This window comes from Rana temporaria, chromosome 2 (assembly GCF_905171775.1).
Source record: "Rana temporaria chromosome 2, aRanTem1.1, whole genome shotgun sequence".
Lineage (NCBI taxonomy): Eukaryota > Metazoa > Chordata > Amphibia > Anura > Ranidae > Rana > Rana temporaria.
This window is the reverse complement of record NC_053490.1, coordinates 255,475,830-255,497,144: the sequence shown is the minus strand read 5'-3', so window position 1 is coordinate 255,497,144 and position 21,315 is coordinate 255,475,830. Positions and strand designations below refer to the sequence as shown.

The 21,315-nt window shown below is 42.5% G+C and overlaps 1 protein-coding gene across 1 annotated transcript in view; it reads right to left on the bottom strand.

The window, feature by feature from the left end:
• LOC120926666 (multidrug and toxin extrusion protein 2-like) overlaps positions 1–21,315 on the bottom strand; it is a 143,402-nt gene that overhangs the window by 69,958 nt on the left and 52,129 nt on the right. Inside the window, exons 4-5 of the mRNA XM_040336791.1 lie at positions 19,379–19,527; positions 13,137–13,179 (exon numbers count right to left, since the gene is read on the bottom strand). Of these exons, the coding sequence (XP_040192725.1) occupies positions 13,137–13,179; positions 19,379–19,527 (192 nt within the window). The remainder of the gene's footprint in view (positions 1–13,136; positions 13,180–19,378; positions 19,528–21,315) is intronic.

The following is a 21,315-nucleotide window of genomic DNA, read 5'->3' as shown; positions in this document are numbered from 1 at the left end:
AAATCATATTTTTTCTTACATACCAGGGGACGAGCTAGCGCCGCTTTGGAGCTGCGTGCTCTGACCCTCCCCCCAAAGCACCTTCTCCCCATGTTGATGGGGGCAAGGGCCTCTTCCCGACAACCCTGGGGCTGTGGTTGTTGGGGGCTGCAGACAGGGGGCCCCAAGATCCAGCCCCCCCCATGTGAATGGGTATCGGGTACATCGTACCCCTACCCATGCACCAAAAAAGTGTCAAATGTAAAAACCACAAGAAACTGTTTTTGTCAAGTCCTTAAAAAAAAAAATGTGTCCTTCCATGTACATCTATCGTCAATCAATACGCCCACCGGACCCGAAAAATAGAAACAAATAAAAACTCTCCACCTTCTGGGAGGCTACCTGCCATATGCCTGCTCTGTGCTTTGACAGTTCTTATATAGGTAAGGGGGGGCAACCCCGCTGCATCAGCAGGTGGCACTGCCCCCTTCCAATGTCACATCAAACCCACTATTCCACTTAGCAAAGGTTCTGAAGGCGAGGCTTTTTTTTTCTATTTTTTGGGTCCGGCGGGCATTGTGATTCACAATAGATATACATATAGGGACACTATTTTATTTTTTTAAATAAAGGACCTGTCAAAATAATTTTTTTCAATGTGATTTTTACTTTTTAAAACTTTTTTGGGGTAAATGGGAAGGGGTACGATGTACCCCATACCCATTCAGATGGAGAAGGGATCTGAGGTTGTCAGGAAGAGATCCTTGTCCCCATCAACATAATAACAGGGTGCTTTGGAGTGCAGAGGCAGAGCCCCCACGCCTCAAAGCACCCACCCCCCCTATGTTGAAGGCATGTGGCCTGGTAGCGCTCAGAACGAGCAAGCACCCACCCCCTTTTCTGACCTGCCAGGCTGCATGCTCGGATAAGGGTCTGGTATGGATTTTAGGGGGACCCTACGCCGTTTAAAAAAAAAATATATTGCCAGGAAATGTTGGCATTATTTTACTTTACATTCATCTGTCAGTGGGGAAGCACACTGACAGATAATGACTCATGGATGTTAAGGTTGCCAGCTTCCCAGCCCACTGCTTAACAACAAGCTATTTCTTCACGCAGAATTGGTATCTGTTGATCGTTTTTAGACTGATCCGAATTCTAATCTTTCTGGAATTCGTTAGAACATTAATAAATTAAACACATTTTAACGAAAACAAAACATTTTTTTTACAAAAACGAAATTAAACTATACGAATTTCGAAACCAAACTAAACAAATTCCATAATGAAAGGAAATTCGTAACATAACGAATCTATCCAAAACAATTTCTTCCATTCTGCACATGTCTAGGAGTTACAGAGGATTAACCTGATGCTCAAATCAGGACAAGAGTGGCCACCAAAGGGGGTGACTACCTTGAAGGACACCAAGTTCACACGATAAGAAGCTGTGAGTTTTATCAATCACTAACAGTTATGCCGCGTACACACCATCACTTTATGTGATGAAAAAAAACTACACTTTCTGTGAAGTAAAAAATGACGTTTTTGAAACTTCAATTTTCAAAGACGAAGTTGCCTACACACCATCGTTTTTCTCACAATGTTCTTGCAAAGTGAGGTTACGTTCACCACGTTTTACCATTGAAGCTTGCTTCATAAGTAGCTTCTGGGCATGCGTGGATGAAAAAACGTCTTAGAAAACGACGTTTTTTGCTACACACGGTCAATTTCTGTGAAGTAAAAAGTGAACTTTTGAAAAACGACACATAAAATTGAAGCATGCTTCAATTTTTTTTGGTCGTTTTTTACAAGACATAAAACGACGTTTTCCCCCACACACAGTCAATTAAAGTGACGTTTTTAAAAACGTCATTTTTTTTCATCACATAAAGTGATGGTGTGTACGCGGCATTAGAGAAATACAGTAACTACTCAAATGGGAAGAACAGACCAGGTACCAGAATAGTTAACAAAAGGAACATTGAAAAGTTTTACAACTTCAAACAGCCAAATTGGACAACAGTTCTCATGGTAAGACCAACAGGTCTATGAATGACAAAAGGCTCAGTAAACTTTTGACCTTAGACATTAAGGAAAAAAGTCTCTTAGAAGGAGCACGGAGGTCTAGGACATGCAACCAATCTAGCAAAATACCCCAAGGTGGGTGGCCAAGCACTTAAGGGGTTGGATACAACCCCAATGGAACCACCTTATATCAGGATTTTACCCTCCCATCAACTTGCACTTGACATATACAGTGCCTGCAGCCTCCTAAGATACCCACTACTGCACATGTCTTTAAGGCCCCGTACACACGAGAGGATCGATCCGCTGAAATTGATCCGCGGATATATTTCGGGCCGACCGATTTCCAGCGGATAAAAATTTCTTAGCATGCTAAGAAATCTATCCGCTGGAATCGGCTCCAGCGGATCGATCCGGTGGTCTGTACAGACTCACCGGATCGATCCATCCGAACCCATCCCTCGCATGCGTCGTAATGATTCGACGCATGCGTGGATATCCTTATATGGCAGCATCGTGCACGTCGCCGCGTCTTCATCGTGGCGACGGCGCGACACGTCACCACGGACGGAATTCCGCGGGGATTTTGATCTCCTGGTTAGTACAACCAGGAGATCAAAATCCGCCAGAGGATTTATCCGGGGATACGGTCCGGAGGACCGTTTCCACTGATAAATCCTCTCGTGTGTACCCGGCATAAGGGGGTTGGCTGCCCATTTATGGTTTGTGCAACTGTCCCCCTAATGATGTGGTGTGTGCGTGTCATCACAGGGCCACTCCACCCAGTGGCGACAACTGGCAACCCCTGGTGATATCAGGAGAAGATGGTGGAACGGGACCTGTTGTACTGCTGGTTTCCTAGAAAAAACAGCTGGCTAAGCAGATGTGTAGTAGGTTTTGTTTTTACATAACCCAGCCATATAGGTATGAAGTAGGTGGTAAAATAGGGAGGGTGGAGGTTAAGTTCCTCTTTAAGTTTGAGACTTACCAACAATGTAGAAAGCGGACACCAGATTTGTGTTATATTTCATGGGGACTGTCTGCAGTAGGGTTGCAGCAAGGGCTGTCTGCTGACAAGCTAGGGGAACATCAAGCTCTCCAGAGATAGTGTCTTCCTTCTATTCGGGAGATAAAACACACTAAGTGCACAAATCTTCTTACCTAGAATAGAGACTACAGGATGGAGGGAACCAGAAGCCAAAAGTAGTGCCTCTAAAGGCACCATGCAAACCATGCTGTGGGGAATAACATCCTCAGCTTTGTCCAGCATAAAGAACCAGGTCACTTGCCCTATCCCAAGGAGTTTCCAAGCCTCTCTGTAGGTGAAAGTCTTAAGGAACCAAAGTGATGTCCAACAGATTCCAGGTCAAGGGACCACATCACAGTGGGACCCCCCAAAGAGGTAGCCACCAACTGTTTTGTGGAAATTGACTTGAATCCCAGCTACGAGGACAGCATTGAGAAAGGTGTCTCTCTTTAACTGGGGAAAGAAACCACTCCATAGACCCTTAAGAGCTTGTGGGTGCATTGTGCTTAAGGAATGATCTGGGCTACTTAGCCTTGCTCATTGGTGGCCAATAGTTACTAGACATCACTCTTAAAACCCTTAATGTTCTGAGCCCCCTATAAGGCTGCTTTTCATACTAATGTGCTGCAGTTTACCTGCATTGCGGGTGCAGCGCATCTGCCATCTTCCTGGGTTAGCTGCGGTTTGCCATAGACTTAAATTATATCCTGCAGGTGTGGTACACTTTCTGAAAAGCGCACCAAATTCCTGCATTCAGAAAGTGCACCACACCTGCAGGATATAATCGAAGTCTATGGCTAATTTCAGCAAACCTGCAGGAAAGCTGCAGATAAGCTGCACTGCACTGTACCCGGGGTGTGGGTAAACCGCAGCACATCAGTGGTAAGCAGCCCTATACTATTATGCCTGGGGGAATTGCTTCACACTGACCTGAAGATCTTTTCTTTCCTGCTGCTGGCATCACTCTGGAGACCACTAGCAGAGATAAGAGGTGGAGTGCAGTTGATATCACTCCGCATGGTACAGGAGCCAGCACTACAGAGGAGGCATCAGCTTATGCGGCTCATGCTCCCTATTACAGCTCTAAATTTACAAGTAGTCCCATTGCACTCTGTTTGATGCTCTAAGATGGCGAGTCAGCAAGCCCAGACCGTGATCTACCAGTCACCGGGCCGCAATCTATTGGTAGATTGAGATATACAGGTTGCTAACCGCTGCTTTATGGGATAACTCTCTAAGACACTCTCGCACTAAGACAGGAGCAGAGAGCCCCAGAGTGCAGGTAACCTGAGGAAGCCTGATTAATGTTAAGCTGACATTAAAGTAGAACAAGAAACATGCTGACAGGGCTGCTGAAATAGATTCCACCTCCAAGTAATTAGCCTGTGAGCTGCACAGGGTATCATGAGCATCCAAACCAAGGAGGCCTGATACATGGGGATTCATCCAGTTATCCAAAAAGTCAACATCCCTCAATGAGAAGAACCAGCTCTTCCTTGGATATCTCGCCAGTGTCCCACACACTCAGCCAGAGTATCTTACACATTTTCACAGTCATTAGTCCTATGTGTGCCACATACATATAATAAACCACCATAGCTAAATCCCAGGGCTTCAGACATCTAACCCACTCACTCCATATGGTTATTCTCTAAGAAGTATAATCCAATCTCACATCATTCAATAGATAAACGTTACCACTAACACAGCATAGCAGGCTCAAACTAAGATCTAAGGATACATTTCTTTCTATCAGTGCAGTTTCTCAAGTAAGTACACCTTTGACCCTTATAGTGAATCACTTAAGCATCCACATTGGGCATGAACCACCCGTTAGTAAACCCATTCTCAAAGGAAAAATGCTCTGGCTCAGTTACAAGTGGGCCCAGGACATTTTAAGGCTGTTTCTAGGCTAACCCTGCGGGCTTCCAATTCAGCCAGGGCAGGTATAGCCTTCAACGCTTTTGCTATGACTACACTGAACTGAATAGCTGCTGTGCACAGACTAATTTAAGCAGCATTTTCAAACTCTTGATCAAAGTTACTGATGAAAAAAAAATCTACAGTGTACAAAGTACTTGACTATATATAAAAAAAAATGAAAAAAGTACAGTTAAGGCAAAGGTGTCCAACCTTTTAGGTAACTGTTGCCTGATAGTTGGAGGCAGGGTTATATGGAGGTTTCTGTTGTGTCCAAACCTTCTGTAGGCAACAGCATCTTACTGACTGTTTCAGCATTCCTGTGTCCCTCAATGGATGATGAAAATCCTGTTGACTTTAATGAAGAAAAATACTTGGTGGTTCAGAGGCTACGTTTGACCAGCTTTATGTTGCTTAATATTTTCATTGGATTCATCGTGTTCGACTGAGTTGTGTTTAAACTGCAGCAAATGAATAGTAAATGCAGCATTTTAGAGCATTCCTCAAATAAGACAGGAAACCTTTTTCTAATTATCGAGTAGGAAAGGGTTATAGCCCCTGACAGGTTTTAATTGTCTGTGCTATCATTAAGGACGTTTCCCTTTTTTTATGTCTCAGTGGTCAGCATTGCAGGAAGTGAGGAGAAATCTCTTCAATATAGACACCCACAGTACAACAACACCTTGGTTGAAATAAAGTAAAACATATGCAAATAATTTTATGCAACCACAGTGAACACACCCCACTTGAAAAATCAGTGCACTACAGCAAAACCAAAAACAAGTGCAATTTTAAACAGGCCAATTTTAAACATTAAAGTAGAACAAGAAACATGCTGACAGGGCTGCTGAAATAGATTCCACCTCCAAGTAATTAGCCTGTGAGCTGCACAGGGTATCATGAGCATCCAAACCAAGGAGGCCTGATACATGGGGATTCATCCAGTTATCCAAAAAGTCAACATCCCTCAATGAGAAGAACCAGCTCTTCCTTGGATATCTCGCCAGTGTCCCACACACTCAGCCAGAGTATCTTACACATTTTCACAGTCATTAGTCCTATGTGTGCCACATACATATAATAAACCACCATAGCTAAATCCCAGGGCTTCAGACATCTAACCCACTCACTCCATATGGTTATTCTCTAAGAAGTATAATCCAATCTCACATCATAGATAAACGTTACCACTAACACAGCATAGCAGGCTCAAACTAAGATCTAAGGATACATTTCTTTCTATCAGTGCAGTTTCTCAAGTAAGTACACCTTTGACCCTTATAGTGAATCACTTAAGCATCCACATTGGGCATGAACCACCCGTTAGTAAACCCATTCTCAAAGGAAAAATGCTCTGGCTCAGTTACAAGTGGGCCCAGGACATTTTAAGGCTGTTTCTAGGCTAACCCTGCGGGCTTCCAATTCAGCCAGGGCAGCAGGGGCGTTGCTAGGTGCCAAAAAGACCAGGGGCTTCAGCCAAGCCGGGGGGGGTGTCTTTGGCCGCAGTCGGTGGAGTGGCGCGGGGTGACCTACCTGACACACATACCCTGACCTACGTGTGTGTGTGTGTGTGTGTGACACTGACCTGTCCCTGCATACACTGACCTGTCCCTGCATACACTGACCTGTCCCTGCATACACTGACCTGACTCACTGACCTGATCTGCATACACTGACCTGACTCACTAACCTGATCTTCATACACTGACCTGTCCCTGTATACACTGACCTGACTCACTAACCTGATCTGCATACACTGACCTGTCCCTGCATACACTGACCTGTCCCTGCATACACTGACCTGTCCCTGCATACACTGACCTGTCTCTGCATACACTGACCTGACTCACTAACCTGATCTGCAAACACTGACCTGTCTCTGCATACACTGACCTGTCCCTGCATACACTGACCTGATCTGCATACACTGACCTGTCCCTGCATACACTGACCTGTCCCTGCATACACTGACCTGTCCCTGCATACACTGACCTGACTCACTGACCTGATCTGCATACACTGACCTGATCTGCATACACTGACCTGATCTGCATACACTGACCTTTCCCTGCATACACTGACCTGTCCCTGCATACACTGACCTGTCCCTGCATACACTGATCTGTCCCTGCATACACTGACCTGATCTGCATACACTGACCTGTCCCTGCATACACTGACCTGACTCACTGACCTGTCCCTGCATACACTGACCTGTCCCTGCATACACTGACCTGTCCCTGCATACACTGACCTGTCCCTGCATACACTGACCTGACTCACTGACCTGATCTGCATACACTGACCTGATCTGCATACACTGACCTGATCTGCATACACTGACCTGTCCCTGCATATACTGACCTGTCCCTGCATATACTGACCTGTCCCTGCATACACTAACCTGATCTGCATACACTGACCTGTCCCTGCATACACTGACCTGACTCACTGACCTGATCTGCATACACTGACCTGATCTGCATACACTGACCTGTCCCTGCATACACTGACCTGTCCCTGCATACACTGATCTGTCCCTGCATACACTGACCTGTCCCTGCATACACTGACCTGATCTGCATACACTGACCTGATCTGCATACACTGACCTGTCCCTGCATACACTGACCTGACTCACTGACCTGTCCCTGCATATACTGACCTGTCCCTGCATACACTGACCTGACTCACTGACCTGATCTGCATACACTGACCTGATCTGCATACACTGACCTGATCTGCATACACTGACCTGTCCCTGCATACACTGACCTGACTCACTAACCTGATCTGCATACACTGACCTGTCCCTGCATACACTGACCTGTCCCTGCATACACTGACCTGATCTGCATACACTGACCTGTCCCTGCATACACTGACCTGACTCACTGACCTGATCTGCATACACTGACCTGATCTGCATACACTGACCTGATCTGCATACACTGACCTGTCCCTGCATATACTGACCTGTCCCTGCATATACTGACCTGTCCCTGCATACACTGACCTGTCCCTGCATACACTGACCTGTCCCTGCATACACTGATCTGTCCCTGCATACACTGACCTGATCTGCATACACTGACCTGTCCCTGCATACACTGACCTGACTCACTGACCTGTCCCTGCATACACTGACCTGTCCCTGCATACACTGACCTGTCCCTGCATACACTGACCTGACTCACTGACCTGATCTGCATACACTGACCTGTCCCTGCATACACTGACCTGTCCCTGCATACACTGACCTGTCCCTGCATACACTGACTTGTCTCTGCATACACTGACCTGACTCACTGACCTGATCTGCATACACTGACCTGTCCCTGCATACACTGACCTGTCCCTGCATACACTGACCTGTCTCTGCATACACTGACCTGACTCACTGACCTGATCTGCATACACTGACCTGTCCCTGCATACACTGACCTGTCCCTGCATACACTGACCTGTCCCTGCATACACTGACCTGACTCATTGACCTGATCTGCATACACTGACCTGTCCCTGCATAGTGGCGTCACTAGGGTTGGTGTCACCCCCCTCCACCAAGTATAGTCCCCCCTCAGTACAGACCCGCCTCCCTCAGTCCAGACCTCCCCTCTACACTAAGTATAGATCCCCTCTCTTAGTACTGACCACCCTCTCCACTAAGTATAGACCTCTGTCCCTCAGTCCAGACCCCCTCCCTTTTTACACACCACCCTCTCCACCAAGTACAGACCCCCCCTCCCTCCGTAAAGATCCCCTCCCTCAGTACACACATCCCTCTCCACTTGCGCTTGTTGGGAGGTGGGGGGCAGATTTGCTGGGGGGTGCTTTGGGAGGTGGGAGGGCTTATGTTCTTGTGGGAGGTTGGATTTAAAATCCAACCTCCACTTCTAGCATAGGTCCTTTCTTCTCCCAAAGTGTCCCTCAGCACATATTCTGGGGGGGGTCTTAACTCCCCCACCCCCTGTTCAATGCAGGTGTCCCTCTTCCAGTAATAATTCTGGGAACCCCACCACCTCCACACATGGCCGGGCTCAGCTCCAATCTGTCACCAGGCTTTGATACACTGGTCTGAACATTACTGTATATAATGTACGGTGTCAGCAGGGTACAAACTGGTCATATACCCTGTAAATCATATTGTACATTATATACAGCCCAGTGTGTATATAATGTTCAGCTTGGTATCAGGGTACAGACTAGTCTGTATAAAATGTACAATATGGGTTACAGGGTATATGACCAGTTTGTACCCTGCTGACACTTTAGTTCTGAAAATACACTAACTTGTTTCCAGGACTTGTTGCCACAATCAGTTTTCTTCCATAATTCAGGGTCTTCCATAGCTGCCTATACAATCCTCCACCTGTTCATGTTTCAGTGCCCGAGATCCTTGGAGACCCGCCCGCTCTCAGGCATTGGATGGAAGGTAGCAGCTCTCCTATTGGCTCTCATTCCTCCTCTAGGAAGAAAGGAGACACTCTTCCCTTGCTCAAGTCAGGCACCGTGGTGGCGGCGCTGTGTACAGTAGCAAACGCCCATGATACCTCCCACTGGGCTGCAAGCAGGGAGGGATTTACATATATCCCTCCCTGCTGCCTGTTCTCACTGATGAGAAAGGGAGCCGCCGAGGCTCCAGAAGGCGGGGCCGCATCCGATCACATGTTAGCCCCGAGCGTCTGGGGATCAGGGCCAATCTGATGCCGAAAGTAGCAGAGTGTCACCAGCGCCGAGTGTCGCCGAGTACGGCACTCAGCGACACTCGGTGCTGGCGGCACTCGGCCACCGTCGGCATCAGGTCCTGACTCCCAGACGCTCGGGGCTAACAATGTGATCGGATGTGGCATAGACTCGGGGCTTTTCGGGGACCCATTCGGGGCTCCAGCCCCCCTAGCCACGCCCTAACGACGCCCCTGCAGGGCAGGTATAGCCTTCAACGCTTTTGCTATGACTACACTGAACTGAATAGCTGCTGTGCACAGACTAATTTAAGCAGCATTTTCAAACTCTTGATCAAAGTTACTGATGAAAAAAAAATCTACAGTGTACAAAGTACTTGACTATATATAAAAAAAAATAAAAAAAGTACAGTTAAGGCAAAGGTGTCCAACCTTTTAGGTAACTGTTGCCTGATAGTTGGAGGCAGGGTTATATGGAGGTTTCTGTTGTGTCCAAACCTTCTGTAGGCAACAGCATCTTACTGACTGTTTCAGCATTCCCTCAATGGATGATGAAAATCCTGTTGACTTTAATGAAGAAAAATACTTGGTGGTTCAGAGGCTACGTTTGACCAGCTTTATGTTGCTTAATATTTTCATTGGATTCATCGTGTTCGACTGAGTTGTGTTTAAACTGCAGCAAATGAATAGTAAATGCAGCATTTTAGAGCATTCCTCAAATAAGACAGGAAACCTTTTTCTAATTATCGAGTAGGAAAGGGTTATAGCCCCTGACAGGTTTTAATTGTCTGTGCTATCATTAAGGACGTTTCCCTTTTTTTATGTCTCAGTGGTCAGCATTGCAGGAAGTGAGGAGAAATCTCTTCAATATAGACACCCACAGTACAACAACACCTTGGTTGAAATAAAGTAAAACATATGCAAATAATTTTATGCAACCACAGTGAACACACCCCACTTGAAAAATCAGTGCACTACAGCAAAACCAAAAACAAGTGCAATTTTAAACAGGCCAATTTTAAACATTAAAGTAGAACAAGAAACATGCTGACAGGGCTGCTGAAATAGATTCCACCTCCAAGTAATTAGCCTGTGAGCTGCACAGGGTATCATGAGCATCCAAACCAAGGAGGCCTGATACATGGGGATTCATCCAGTTATCCAAAAAGTCAACATCCCTCAATGAGAAGAACCAGCTCTTCCTTGGATATCTCGCCAGTGTCCCACACACTCAGCCAGAGTATCTTACACATTTTCACAGTCATTAGTCCTATGTGTGCCACATACATATAATAAACCACCATAGCTAAATCCCAGGGCTTCAGACATCTAACCCACTCACTCCATATGGTTATTCTCTAAGAAGTATAATCCAATCTCACATCATAGATAAACGTTACCACTAACACAGCATAGCAGGCTCAAACTAAGATCTAAGGATACATTTCTTTCTATCAGTGCAGTTTCTCAAGTAAGTACACCTTTGACCCTTATAGTGAATCACTTAAGCATCCACATTGGGCATGAACCACCCGTTAGTAAACCCATTCTCAAAGGAAAAATGCTCTGGCTCAGTTACAAGTGGGCCCAGGACATTTTAAGGCTGTTTCTAGGCTAACCCTGCGGGCTTCCAATTCAGCCAGGGCAGGTATAGCCTTCAACGCTTTTGCTATGACTACACTGAACTGAATAGCTGCTGTGCACAGACTAATTTAAGCAGCATTTTCAAACTCTTGATCAAAGTTACTGATGAAAAAAAAATCTACAGTGTACAAAGTACTTGACTATATATAAAAAAAAATGAAAAAAGTACAGTTAAGGCAAAGGTGTCCAACCTTTTAGGTAACTGTTGCCTGATAGTTGGAGGCAGGGTTATATAGAGGTTTCTGTTGTGTCCAAACCTTCTGTAGGCAACAGCATCTTACTGACTGTTTCAGCATTCCTGTGTCCCTCAATGGATGATGAAAATCCTGTTGACTTTAATGAAGAAAAATACTTGGTGGTTCAGAGGCTACGTTTGACCAGCTTTACGTTGCTTAATATTTTCATTGGATTCATCGTGTTCGACTGAGTTGTGTTTAAACTGCAGCAAATGAATAGTAAATGCAGCATTTTAGAGCATTCCTCAAATAAGACAGGAAACCTTTTTCTAATTATCGAGTAGGAAAGGGTTATAGCCCTTGACAGGTTTTAATTGTCTGTGCTATCATTAAGGACGTTTCCCTTTTTTTATGTCTCAGTGGTCAGCATTGCAGGAAGTGAGGAGAAATCTCTTCAATATAGACACCCACAGTACAACAACACCTTGGTTGAAATAAAGTAAAACATATGCAAATAATTTTATGCAACCACAGTGAACACACCCCACTTGAAAAATCAGTGCACTACAGCAAAACCAAAAACAAGTGCAATTTTAAACAGGCCTTAGGGATCACATCCCTACAAAGAGTGATGTGAGTAGGCATATGGTAACCACACCAGAATTGAAAAAAAGAAACACATAAAACAAATTAAATTGTAGGCTTTAATGTACAACAGTAAAATAATTTAAAAAATACATATCCATGCCATTTACATACTATAATTTATGACTGTAAATGTGGCAGAGGGAGAATATACAGCAGCGGAAAGGAACCAATAGCTTCTACTAGGGGTGGTTATCTGCTCTCAATTTGCCTAGCCTGCTTTTATAATGAAGTTTTTCTATTTAGGCTAAGATTGATATACTTTGGTGTATATCTATCCCCTTTACTGGCAACAATTAGGTAGTGCAGCACTTTAGCCTGCTCATAATATTACTAGGCAGCAAGTACAACCTAAGCGCAATAGACCATATCAATGCTTTAACAAAGGTTTCTGCATGTCTGTGGGTTTTGGAACATGCATATAAATCCCTGGCCTGCTCACTGTTCCTGATATTTTTCTGTCTGTGGCCTGCTTTTAGCTGCCCATACATGGATCTGCTTTTGTACAACCACCCTGTCAAATTTTCCCTGCTTGATCAGCACTGCGGGCTATAGCCTGCAACAATGATTTATGTAATCCAAGACCTCCTGTTTTTTAGCTCCTTTTTCACCTCATCCCATGCTCGCCTCCAGGCCTTCTCCAGAGCCTCTCCCATCCTCTGGAATGCTCTACCCCAATCTGTCTGACTATCTCCTACTTTGTCCACTTTCAGACGATCCCTGAAAACTCATCTATTCAGAGAAGTCTATCTGAGGGGGGGGGGGGGGGGGGTCTCCCCACTGTCAGAATACAGTGACGCAGTGGAGATGATTACCCCATCCACATATTAGGGGTCATTGGTTGAACAAAAAAAAAGTGACTAATCTAAAGGTTGCCTTACTTCAGACCTATTTGCAGCTGTACCTATAGGTACAAAGCACTCCTTTGACTTTTCATCTCTTGGCAGGACACCCTACCAATCGTTAATTACTTTCATCTAAAACAAACCAATTAGCAAATGTTCATATATTACAAGAACAGAACAAAACTTACAGGTAGACCAGGTAAAAAGATCATCACATATTTTTGTGTTAACCTAAAAAAGAATATATGTGTTATTAACATATGTATAGTTTATTCATACATCTATTATCTAATCAACGTATATGGTTATTTCTAGACATGTGCATTCGTTTTCGTCCGAATGCATTTTCGTCCGAAATTCAGGTATTTTCGTTATCGTTTTAACAATCGATAATGAAAGCACAGAAAACGAAAAACGAAAGATCCGACATAAACAAATGCTTTATTTTTGTTTTCGTGATTTAACATAGAGAGAAAAGATTCACATAGAGAGAAAAGATTCGACATAGAGATACATGAAGATTCGACAGAGAGACATGAAGAGTCAAATTTTTTTTTTCTTCTTCTTCTTCTTCTTAGAACATTCGACAGACACCATAAGCCTTCAATGACAGATTCGGCCTTAATTAGTATTTTCGGACGAATGCATTTTTTTAACAAAAAACAAAATAAATAAAAACAAATTTCGGGAGTAACTAAATAAATGTATTTTTCGGACGAAAACAAAATTACGAAACAAAATATTTCAGTGTGCACATGTCTAGTTATTTCTGCTCTTCCTTACCTACTTAGGGCACTTTCACACTGGTCGACCCCGCCAGCGGATCCACCTGCTTAGCGGGGGATCTTTCTGCTTATCCCCGTTGAGCAGGTGGATGACAGGTCAATGTCTACTCCGCTGATGCAGAGCGGACACAGCCCGCTTTCCTCTATGGGCGGTCAGATGTAAACACACTGACTAATAAATAGTAACTGTATCAGCACAGAGTGATACTGTGGATACTATGAAGGTAAACAGTGCCACGTCCCATTTAAATTTGAAAATAATTTAGAGAAAATACATTTTTGGTACGACCAAGCAGAAATTGTACAAAAATATACTTTTATATATTAAAATCCACATTAATAAGTCAGATATTAATTAAAATAATGCAACTATATACAGGTCATTCTCAAAAAATTAGCATATTGTGGTAAAGTTCATTATTTTCTGTAATGTACTGATAAACATTAGACTTTAATATATTTTAGATTCATTACACACGACTGAAGTAGTTCAAGCCTTTTATTGTTTTAACCTCTTGCCGACGGCGCACCGTCATTATACGTCCACAAGGTGGCTCTGCTGGGCGAGAGCACGTAATATGACGTCCTCTCTCCCAGCCGCTACTGACTCCCGTGCGTGTGCCCGGCGGGCGCGATCGCTCGGTACAGAGCGGGGACCGGGAGCTGTGTGTGTAAACACACAGCTCCCGGTCCTGTCAGCAGGGGAAATGCTGATCTTCGGTTCATACAATGTATGAACCGAGGATCAGTGTTTCCCCTAGTGAGGCCACCCCCCCCCACAGTAAGAACACACCCAGGCATACTTAACCCCTTCCCCGCCCCCTAGTGTTAACCCCTTCACTGCCAGTGGCATTTTTATAGTAATCCAATGCATTTTTATAGCACTGATCGCTATAAAAATGCCAATGGTCCCAAAAATGTGTCAAAAGTGTCCGAAGTGTCCGCCATAATGTCGCAGTACCGGAAAAAAAAATCGCTGATCGCCGCCATTACTAGTAAAAAAAATATAATAAAAATTACATAAAAATACCCCCTATTTTGTAAACGCTATAACTTTTGCGCAAACCAATCAATAAACGCCTATTGCGATTTTTTTTTACGAAAAATATGTAGAAGAAAACGTATCGGCCTAAACTGAGGAAAAAAAATGTTTTTTTATATATTTTTGGGGGATATTTATTATAGCAAAATGTAAAAAATATTCATTTTTTTCAAAATTGTCGCTCTATTTTTGTTAATAGCGCAAAAACTAAAAACCGCAGAGGTGATCAAATACCACCAAAAGAAAGCTCTATTTGTGGGAAAAAAAGGATGCCAATTTTGTTTGGGAGCCACGTCGCACGACCGCGCAATTGTCTGTTAAAGCGACGCAGTCCCGAATCGCAAAAAGTACTCTGGTCTTTGGGCAGCAATATGGTCCGGGGGGTAAGTGGTTAATATTGATGATTTTGGCATACAGCTCATGAAAACCCCAAATTCCTATCTCAAAAAATTAGCATATTTCATCCGATCAATAAAAGAAAAGTGTTTTTAATAAAAAAAAAGTCAACCTTCAAATAATTATGTTCAGTTATGCACTCAATACTTGGTCGGGAATACTTTTGCAGAAATGACTGCTTCAATGCGGCGTGGCATGGAGGCAATCAGCCTGTGGCACTGCTGAGGTGTTATGGAGGCCCAGGATGCTTCGGTAGCGGCCTTAAGCTCATCCAGAGTGTTGGGTCTTGCGTCTCTCAACTTTCTCTTCCCAATATCCCACAGATTCTCTATGGGGTTCAGGTCAGGAGAGTTGGCAGGCCAATTGAGCACAGTAATACCATGGTCAGTAAACCATTTACCAGTGGTTTTGGCACTGTGAGCAGGTGCCAGGTCGTGCTGAAAAATGAAATCTTCATCTCCATAAAGCTTTTCAGCAGATGGAAGCATGAAGTGCTCCAAAATCTCCTGATAGCTAGCTGCATTCACCCTGCCCTTGATAAAACACAGGGGACCAACACCAGCAGCTGACATGGGACCCCAGACCATCACTGACTGTGGGTACTTGACACTGGACTTCAGGCATTTTGGCATTTCCCTCTCCCCAGTCTTCCTCCAGACTCTGGCACCTTGATTACCGAATGACATGCAAAATTTGCTTTTATCTGAAAAAAGTACTTTGGACCACTGAGCAACAGTCCAGTCTTGCTTCTCTGTAGCCCAGGTCAGGCGCTTCTGCCGCTGTTTCTGGTTCAAAAGTGGCTTGACCTGGGGAATGCGCCACCTGTAGCCCATTTCCTGCACACGCCTGTACACGGTGGCTCTAGATGTTTCTACTCCAGACTCAGTCCACTGCTTCCGCAGGTCCCCCAAGGTCTGGAATCGGTCCTTCTCCACAATCTTCCTCAGGGTCCGGTCACCTCTTCTCGTTGTGCAGCGTTTTCTGCCACACTTTTTCCTTCCCACAGACTTCCCACTGAGGTGCCTTGATACAGCACTCTGGGAACAGCCTATTCGTTCAGAAATGTATTTCTGTGTCTTACCCTCTTGCTTGAGGGTGTCAATGATGGCCTTCTGGACAGCAGTCAGGTCGGCAGTCTTACCCATGATTGCGGTTTGGAGTAATGAACCAGGCTGGGAGTTTTTAAAAGCCTCAGGAATCTTTTGCAGGTGTTTAGAGTTAATTAGTTGATTCAGATGATTAGGTTAAGAGCTCGTTTAGAGAACCTTTTCATGATATGCTAATTTTTTGAGATAGGAATTTTGGGTTTTCATGAGCTATATGCCAAAATCATCAATATTAAAACAATAAAAGGCTTGAACTACTTCAGTTGTGTGTAATGAATCTAAAATATATGAAAGTCTAATGTTTATCAGTACATTACAGAAAATAATGAACTTTATCACAATATGCTAATTTTTTGAGAATGACCTGTATAACTGATTTTCAACTACATTGAAACTGGAAGATGAGGATATCATTCTATTGTGGCAGTGGATCTAGGAGTCTGGTTATATTGCAGTAAAGCAATGTAGACTTGGTCACACACTGACTGTTCGTTTACATTCCACTATCGTGAGATCAGATCGGATATCGGCGAGTGTCAATGAGCACATGTTGGTTTGCACCCGCCACTCCATAAAAACTGACAGGTGGACCCGATCTGCCCACCCATGTGAAAGGGGCCTTAGTGTGTAGCAGCATGCAAAACAAATGTAAGGAAGAATAGGTACTCAAAATACACCTCTGATTGGTATGAAAAATAGTTCCACAGAAATATTGTACGTGGCATTTCAAAACTAATCTCAACAATTGATAAATGCATGGATGGTTGTGCTACAGAGAATGTGGCAGGCAGAATGATTATCATTATAGAAGAGCACAGTAGCAGCGAGACCATATACTAAAGGTTTATTACCATTTGCCCATGATTGAAAGTTTGTAAAAAAAAACTCATAGTTGAAATACATTTTGATTTCCCTTAAAGCATAACTCCAGTTTATGTATTTTTTGTTTTTAATTTGTTTTTGTTTAATTTTGTTTTTAATTTGAATAACTTGTCTAGCAACTAAAATAAAAAAATGCATCTATTGCTTCAATACTAATGTTGTCTTCAGTGCTGTCCTTGCAGAAATTCGACTGCCAGCCACTTCTGTATTGAATAATGGAAAGCTTCATTTAACCAACTTCCTGTGAGCCCAGGCAAGGACACACCACCAAGGGATGATTTACCTAGTCAGCCTGGGCTCATAGTACAATAGCGCAAGGAACTGATCTGACATCATAACATCAGCAATCTTCTGTAGTGTTGAAGACCCCCCATTGCCATCACAGTGAGAGGAGGATCCTGGGAGGATCTCACGTGACCTGCCACAGGACCTGAGGAATTTTGTATAAAAGGCAACTTTATAGAACAGCTGCAGGGTAACAGAGTTTTCTTAAAACTGGAATTCTTTATTAACTCAGTAAATATATTATTTGTTTCTAGACATGTGCACACTGAAATATTTTGTTTCGTAATTTAGTTTTCGTCCGAAAAATAAATTTATTTAGTTACTCCCGAAATTCATTTTTATTTATTTTGTTTTTCAGTAAAAAAATGCATTTGTCCGAAAATCCAAATTAAGGTCGAATCTGTCATTGAAAGCTTATGGTGTCTGTCGAATGTTCTAAGAAGAAGAAGAAGAAGAAGAAGAAGAAGAAGAAGAAGAAGAAGAAGAAGAAGAAGAAGAAGAAGAAGAAGAAGAAGAAGAAGAAAAAAAAATTCAACAGAAACTTTAATAAAAATAATAATAATTCGACAGAATAAAAAATAAAAATAAAAAAAATTGACCCTTTATGTCTCTCTATGTCGAATCTTCATGTCTCTCTATGTCAAATCTTTTTTCTCTATGTCGAATCTTTTCTCTCTATGTCGAATCTTTTCTCTTTATGTAGAATAATATTGGACTAATAGAGTTAAGGTTAGGCACAATTAAGGTCGAATCTGTCATTGAAGGCTTATGGTGTCTGTCGAATGTTCTAAGAAAAAAAAAAAAAAGAAGATTCGACAGAATCTAAAAAGAAAAAAAAAAAATTTGACTCTTCATGTCTCTCTATGTCGAATCTTCATGTCTCTCTATGTCAAATCTTTTCTCTCTATGTCGAATCTTTTCTCTCTATGTCAAATCTTTTCTCTCTATTTCGAATCTTTTCTCTCTATGTCAAATCTTTTCTCTCTATGTCGAATCTTTTCTCTCTATGTCGACTCTTCTTCATGTCTCTATAATGTTGAATGTTTTCTCTCTATGTCAAATCTTTTCTCTTTATGTAGAATAATATTGGACTAATAGAGTTAAGGTTAGGCACATTCGACCGCAACGAAAATGAAAAGAAAGCATTTGTTTAAAGTCGGATCTTTTGGTTTTCGTTTTCTGTGCTTTCGTTATCGTTTGTTAAAACGATAATGAAAATACCTGAAATTCGCACGAAATCGAATGCACATGTCTATTTGTTTCATACATATTGTTTTTCAAAGGGAAGAAGAAGAAGAAGAAGAAGAAGAAGAAGAAGAAGAAGAAGAAGAAGAAGAGCGGGTGCCAATGGATGTTCGCCGGCACAAGCTGATCATCGAGGAGAGACACAGAACAGAGTAAACAAGGCAGTGAGGAAGCAGGGAAAGAAAATCCATCACATCATTTAGTAAAAACAGCACACATAGTACACAAAAACACTGGTTAGGCACACATTTAACCATTTGATCGCCCTGAATGTTTAACTCCTTCCCAGCCACTGTCATTAGTACAGTGACAGTGTATATTTTTAACACTGATCACTGTATTAGTCTCAATGGTTCCCACAAAGTGTCAAAAGTGTCAGTTAATGTCATATTGTCCACCACAATATTGCACTCCCGCTATAAGTTGCTGATTGCCGCCATTACTAGTATAAAAATAATTACAATTCCAGTATATATACTATAGTTTGTAGACAGTATAACTTTTGTGCAAACCGATATATATACGCTTACTGGGATTTGTTTTAACAAAAATATGTAGCAGAATACATATTGTCCAACATTTTTGAAGAAATGTGTTTTTTTTTTATGGTGCAAAAAGTAAAAAAAAACAGTAGTGATTAAATAATGCCAAAGAAAGCTCTATTTGTGGGAAAAAAAGAAGACACTAACCTGGCGACATCTGGATTCTGTTTGCACAGTAGCAATACTTCCTCTGTGTTAATAAGCATTGCCCAGCAGGGGAAGCAGCATAGCATTAGAATAAGAATTCCTCGTTGTAGGATTGTTCCCACTCGCTTCATATTCTTGCTGCCATATGTCTGAAAAAATGTGCATTTACATACATGGCTTTAGTTATCTTATTCAATAATATGCTACCTAACTAATGGAAACTGATGCAAAGTTCTACCCAAAATGGCTAAATACACAGTTAAAATACAACTTCATAAACTGCTTTCAGGGTGACACCACCAATAATGCATGTTAACTGCAAAGCACTATACACACATTAGCACGTTGCAGTTCTAATAATTTTCAATGGTACCACAACACATAGTAACATAGTAATGCACTTTCTGGTGTGCTGCATGGCGCAGGGCAGATTGTTTGGTACGGTTACAACTCATTTGTTTGAATGGGCTGACATAAAGCAATGCAAGTTACAGTAATATGCATAACAATTCATGTGAGGTAATCAGTGTTAATTTTGGGGTCAAATTTCAATTTAGTTTTAGTCATAGTCTTTTGACTAAAATACCATTTTAGTTTTAGCCGTATTTTAGTCATCTGCAATTGTTTTAGTCATATTTAGTTAACTAACACCTACAATAGATTTTAGTCGACTAAAATCCCTAGTACATTTTAAAATGAGAAGGTCTGATGAGGTCTGTAATGCACAGTGCTCTGGTCCTCTGGACGGTCAGAACTGTTGGGACTCGGGAGGCCTGTAATGCACAGTGCTCTGGATGGTCTTCTGAGCATTCCTGTAATGCTGCACATTGCTAAACACGCCACACCACTAAGCATGCTACGGTCTCTACCTTGCTTGCTGGAAGGGGAAACAAGCATGGGTTCTACAGGCAGAGCTCCAAATTAAACCAGAAGTTCACGTGGGTAAATGTGGGGCAATTTTTGTTTTGTTTTTGTCACTGGAAGTATGCTGCTGGCAAAAAATTATGACGGAAATGTTTTTGTCAACGAAATTACCACTGGAGGTAATGCAAAGTTTCAGAGCAAACAAATCTGAAGGGGCCCTAAGAGCAGCACCTGCTTGGCTGAAAAGTGTTATTGAAATAATAGCTGAAGATTATTACTTTAGCAAGTGAATATGTATTTGAAATGAGTATTGAGTGGTTTGTCCAAAGTTCCGCTTTCATTTAGTCATATTTCTCAGTGAACCTATTGTATACATTATGCTTTTAATGAACATAGTGACACTAAACATATACTGTAGTTTAACAACTATAAGGTATGTTTGAAACATGTAACATAATAAATGGGATAGTTACAATACAGTGATGCAAGTAATATATTTTTAATACAACCCAAATATAACTATATAATAGCCCAGCCTTTTTAAACCAGGTTGCCTTCAGGTCTCTTCAGGGGTGCCTTGGGATAATTCCCCAAAAATTGGCCAAAAGTTGTATACAAGCCAGCAGGTAGATCAAGTCTAATTTACACAAAGCCACATGTATTCATTGTGCACCATCAAAACCTTCTAGCCACCAGTACCCTAACAGCCAATTACATCATCAGTTGATAAGGAGGATATTGAGCCTCTCCACAGCATCCTTGTTTTCCTTCTCTGTCAGCACTGGGGTCACATTAGCCGAGAGAAACTGAGAGAGACGAAAAAACAGTAGAATACTAGTCAGTACCAGTGTGCAAAGTTGTGTTTCCCCCGGAAGAGGACATCGTATGCAATGTTGGGAGTCCTACATGTGTGGATGTTACTGCGTTATGTAAAATTATTTGTTTTGTTTTTTACATTTTAGAATGGGAGGGCCTTCAGATTGTGCAGAATTTTAAAAGGTGCCTTGACTGAAACAAGGTTGAGAAATAGTGGAATAGCCTATATATAATATTACAAATATTGTACAATTGAT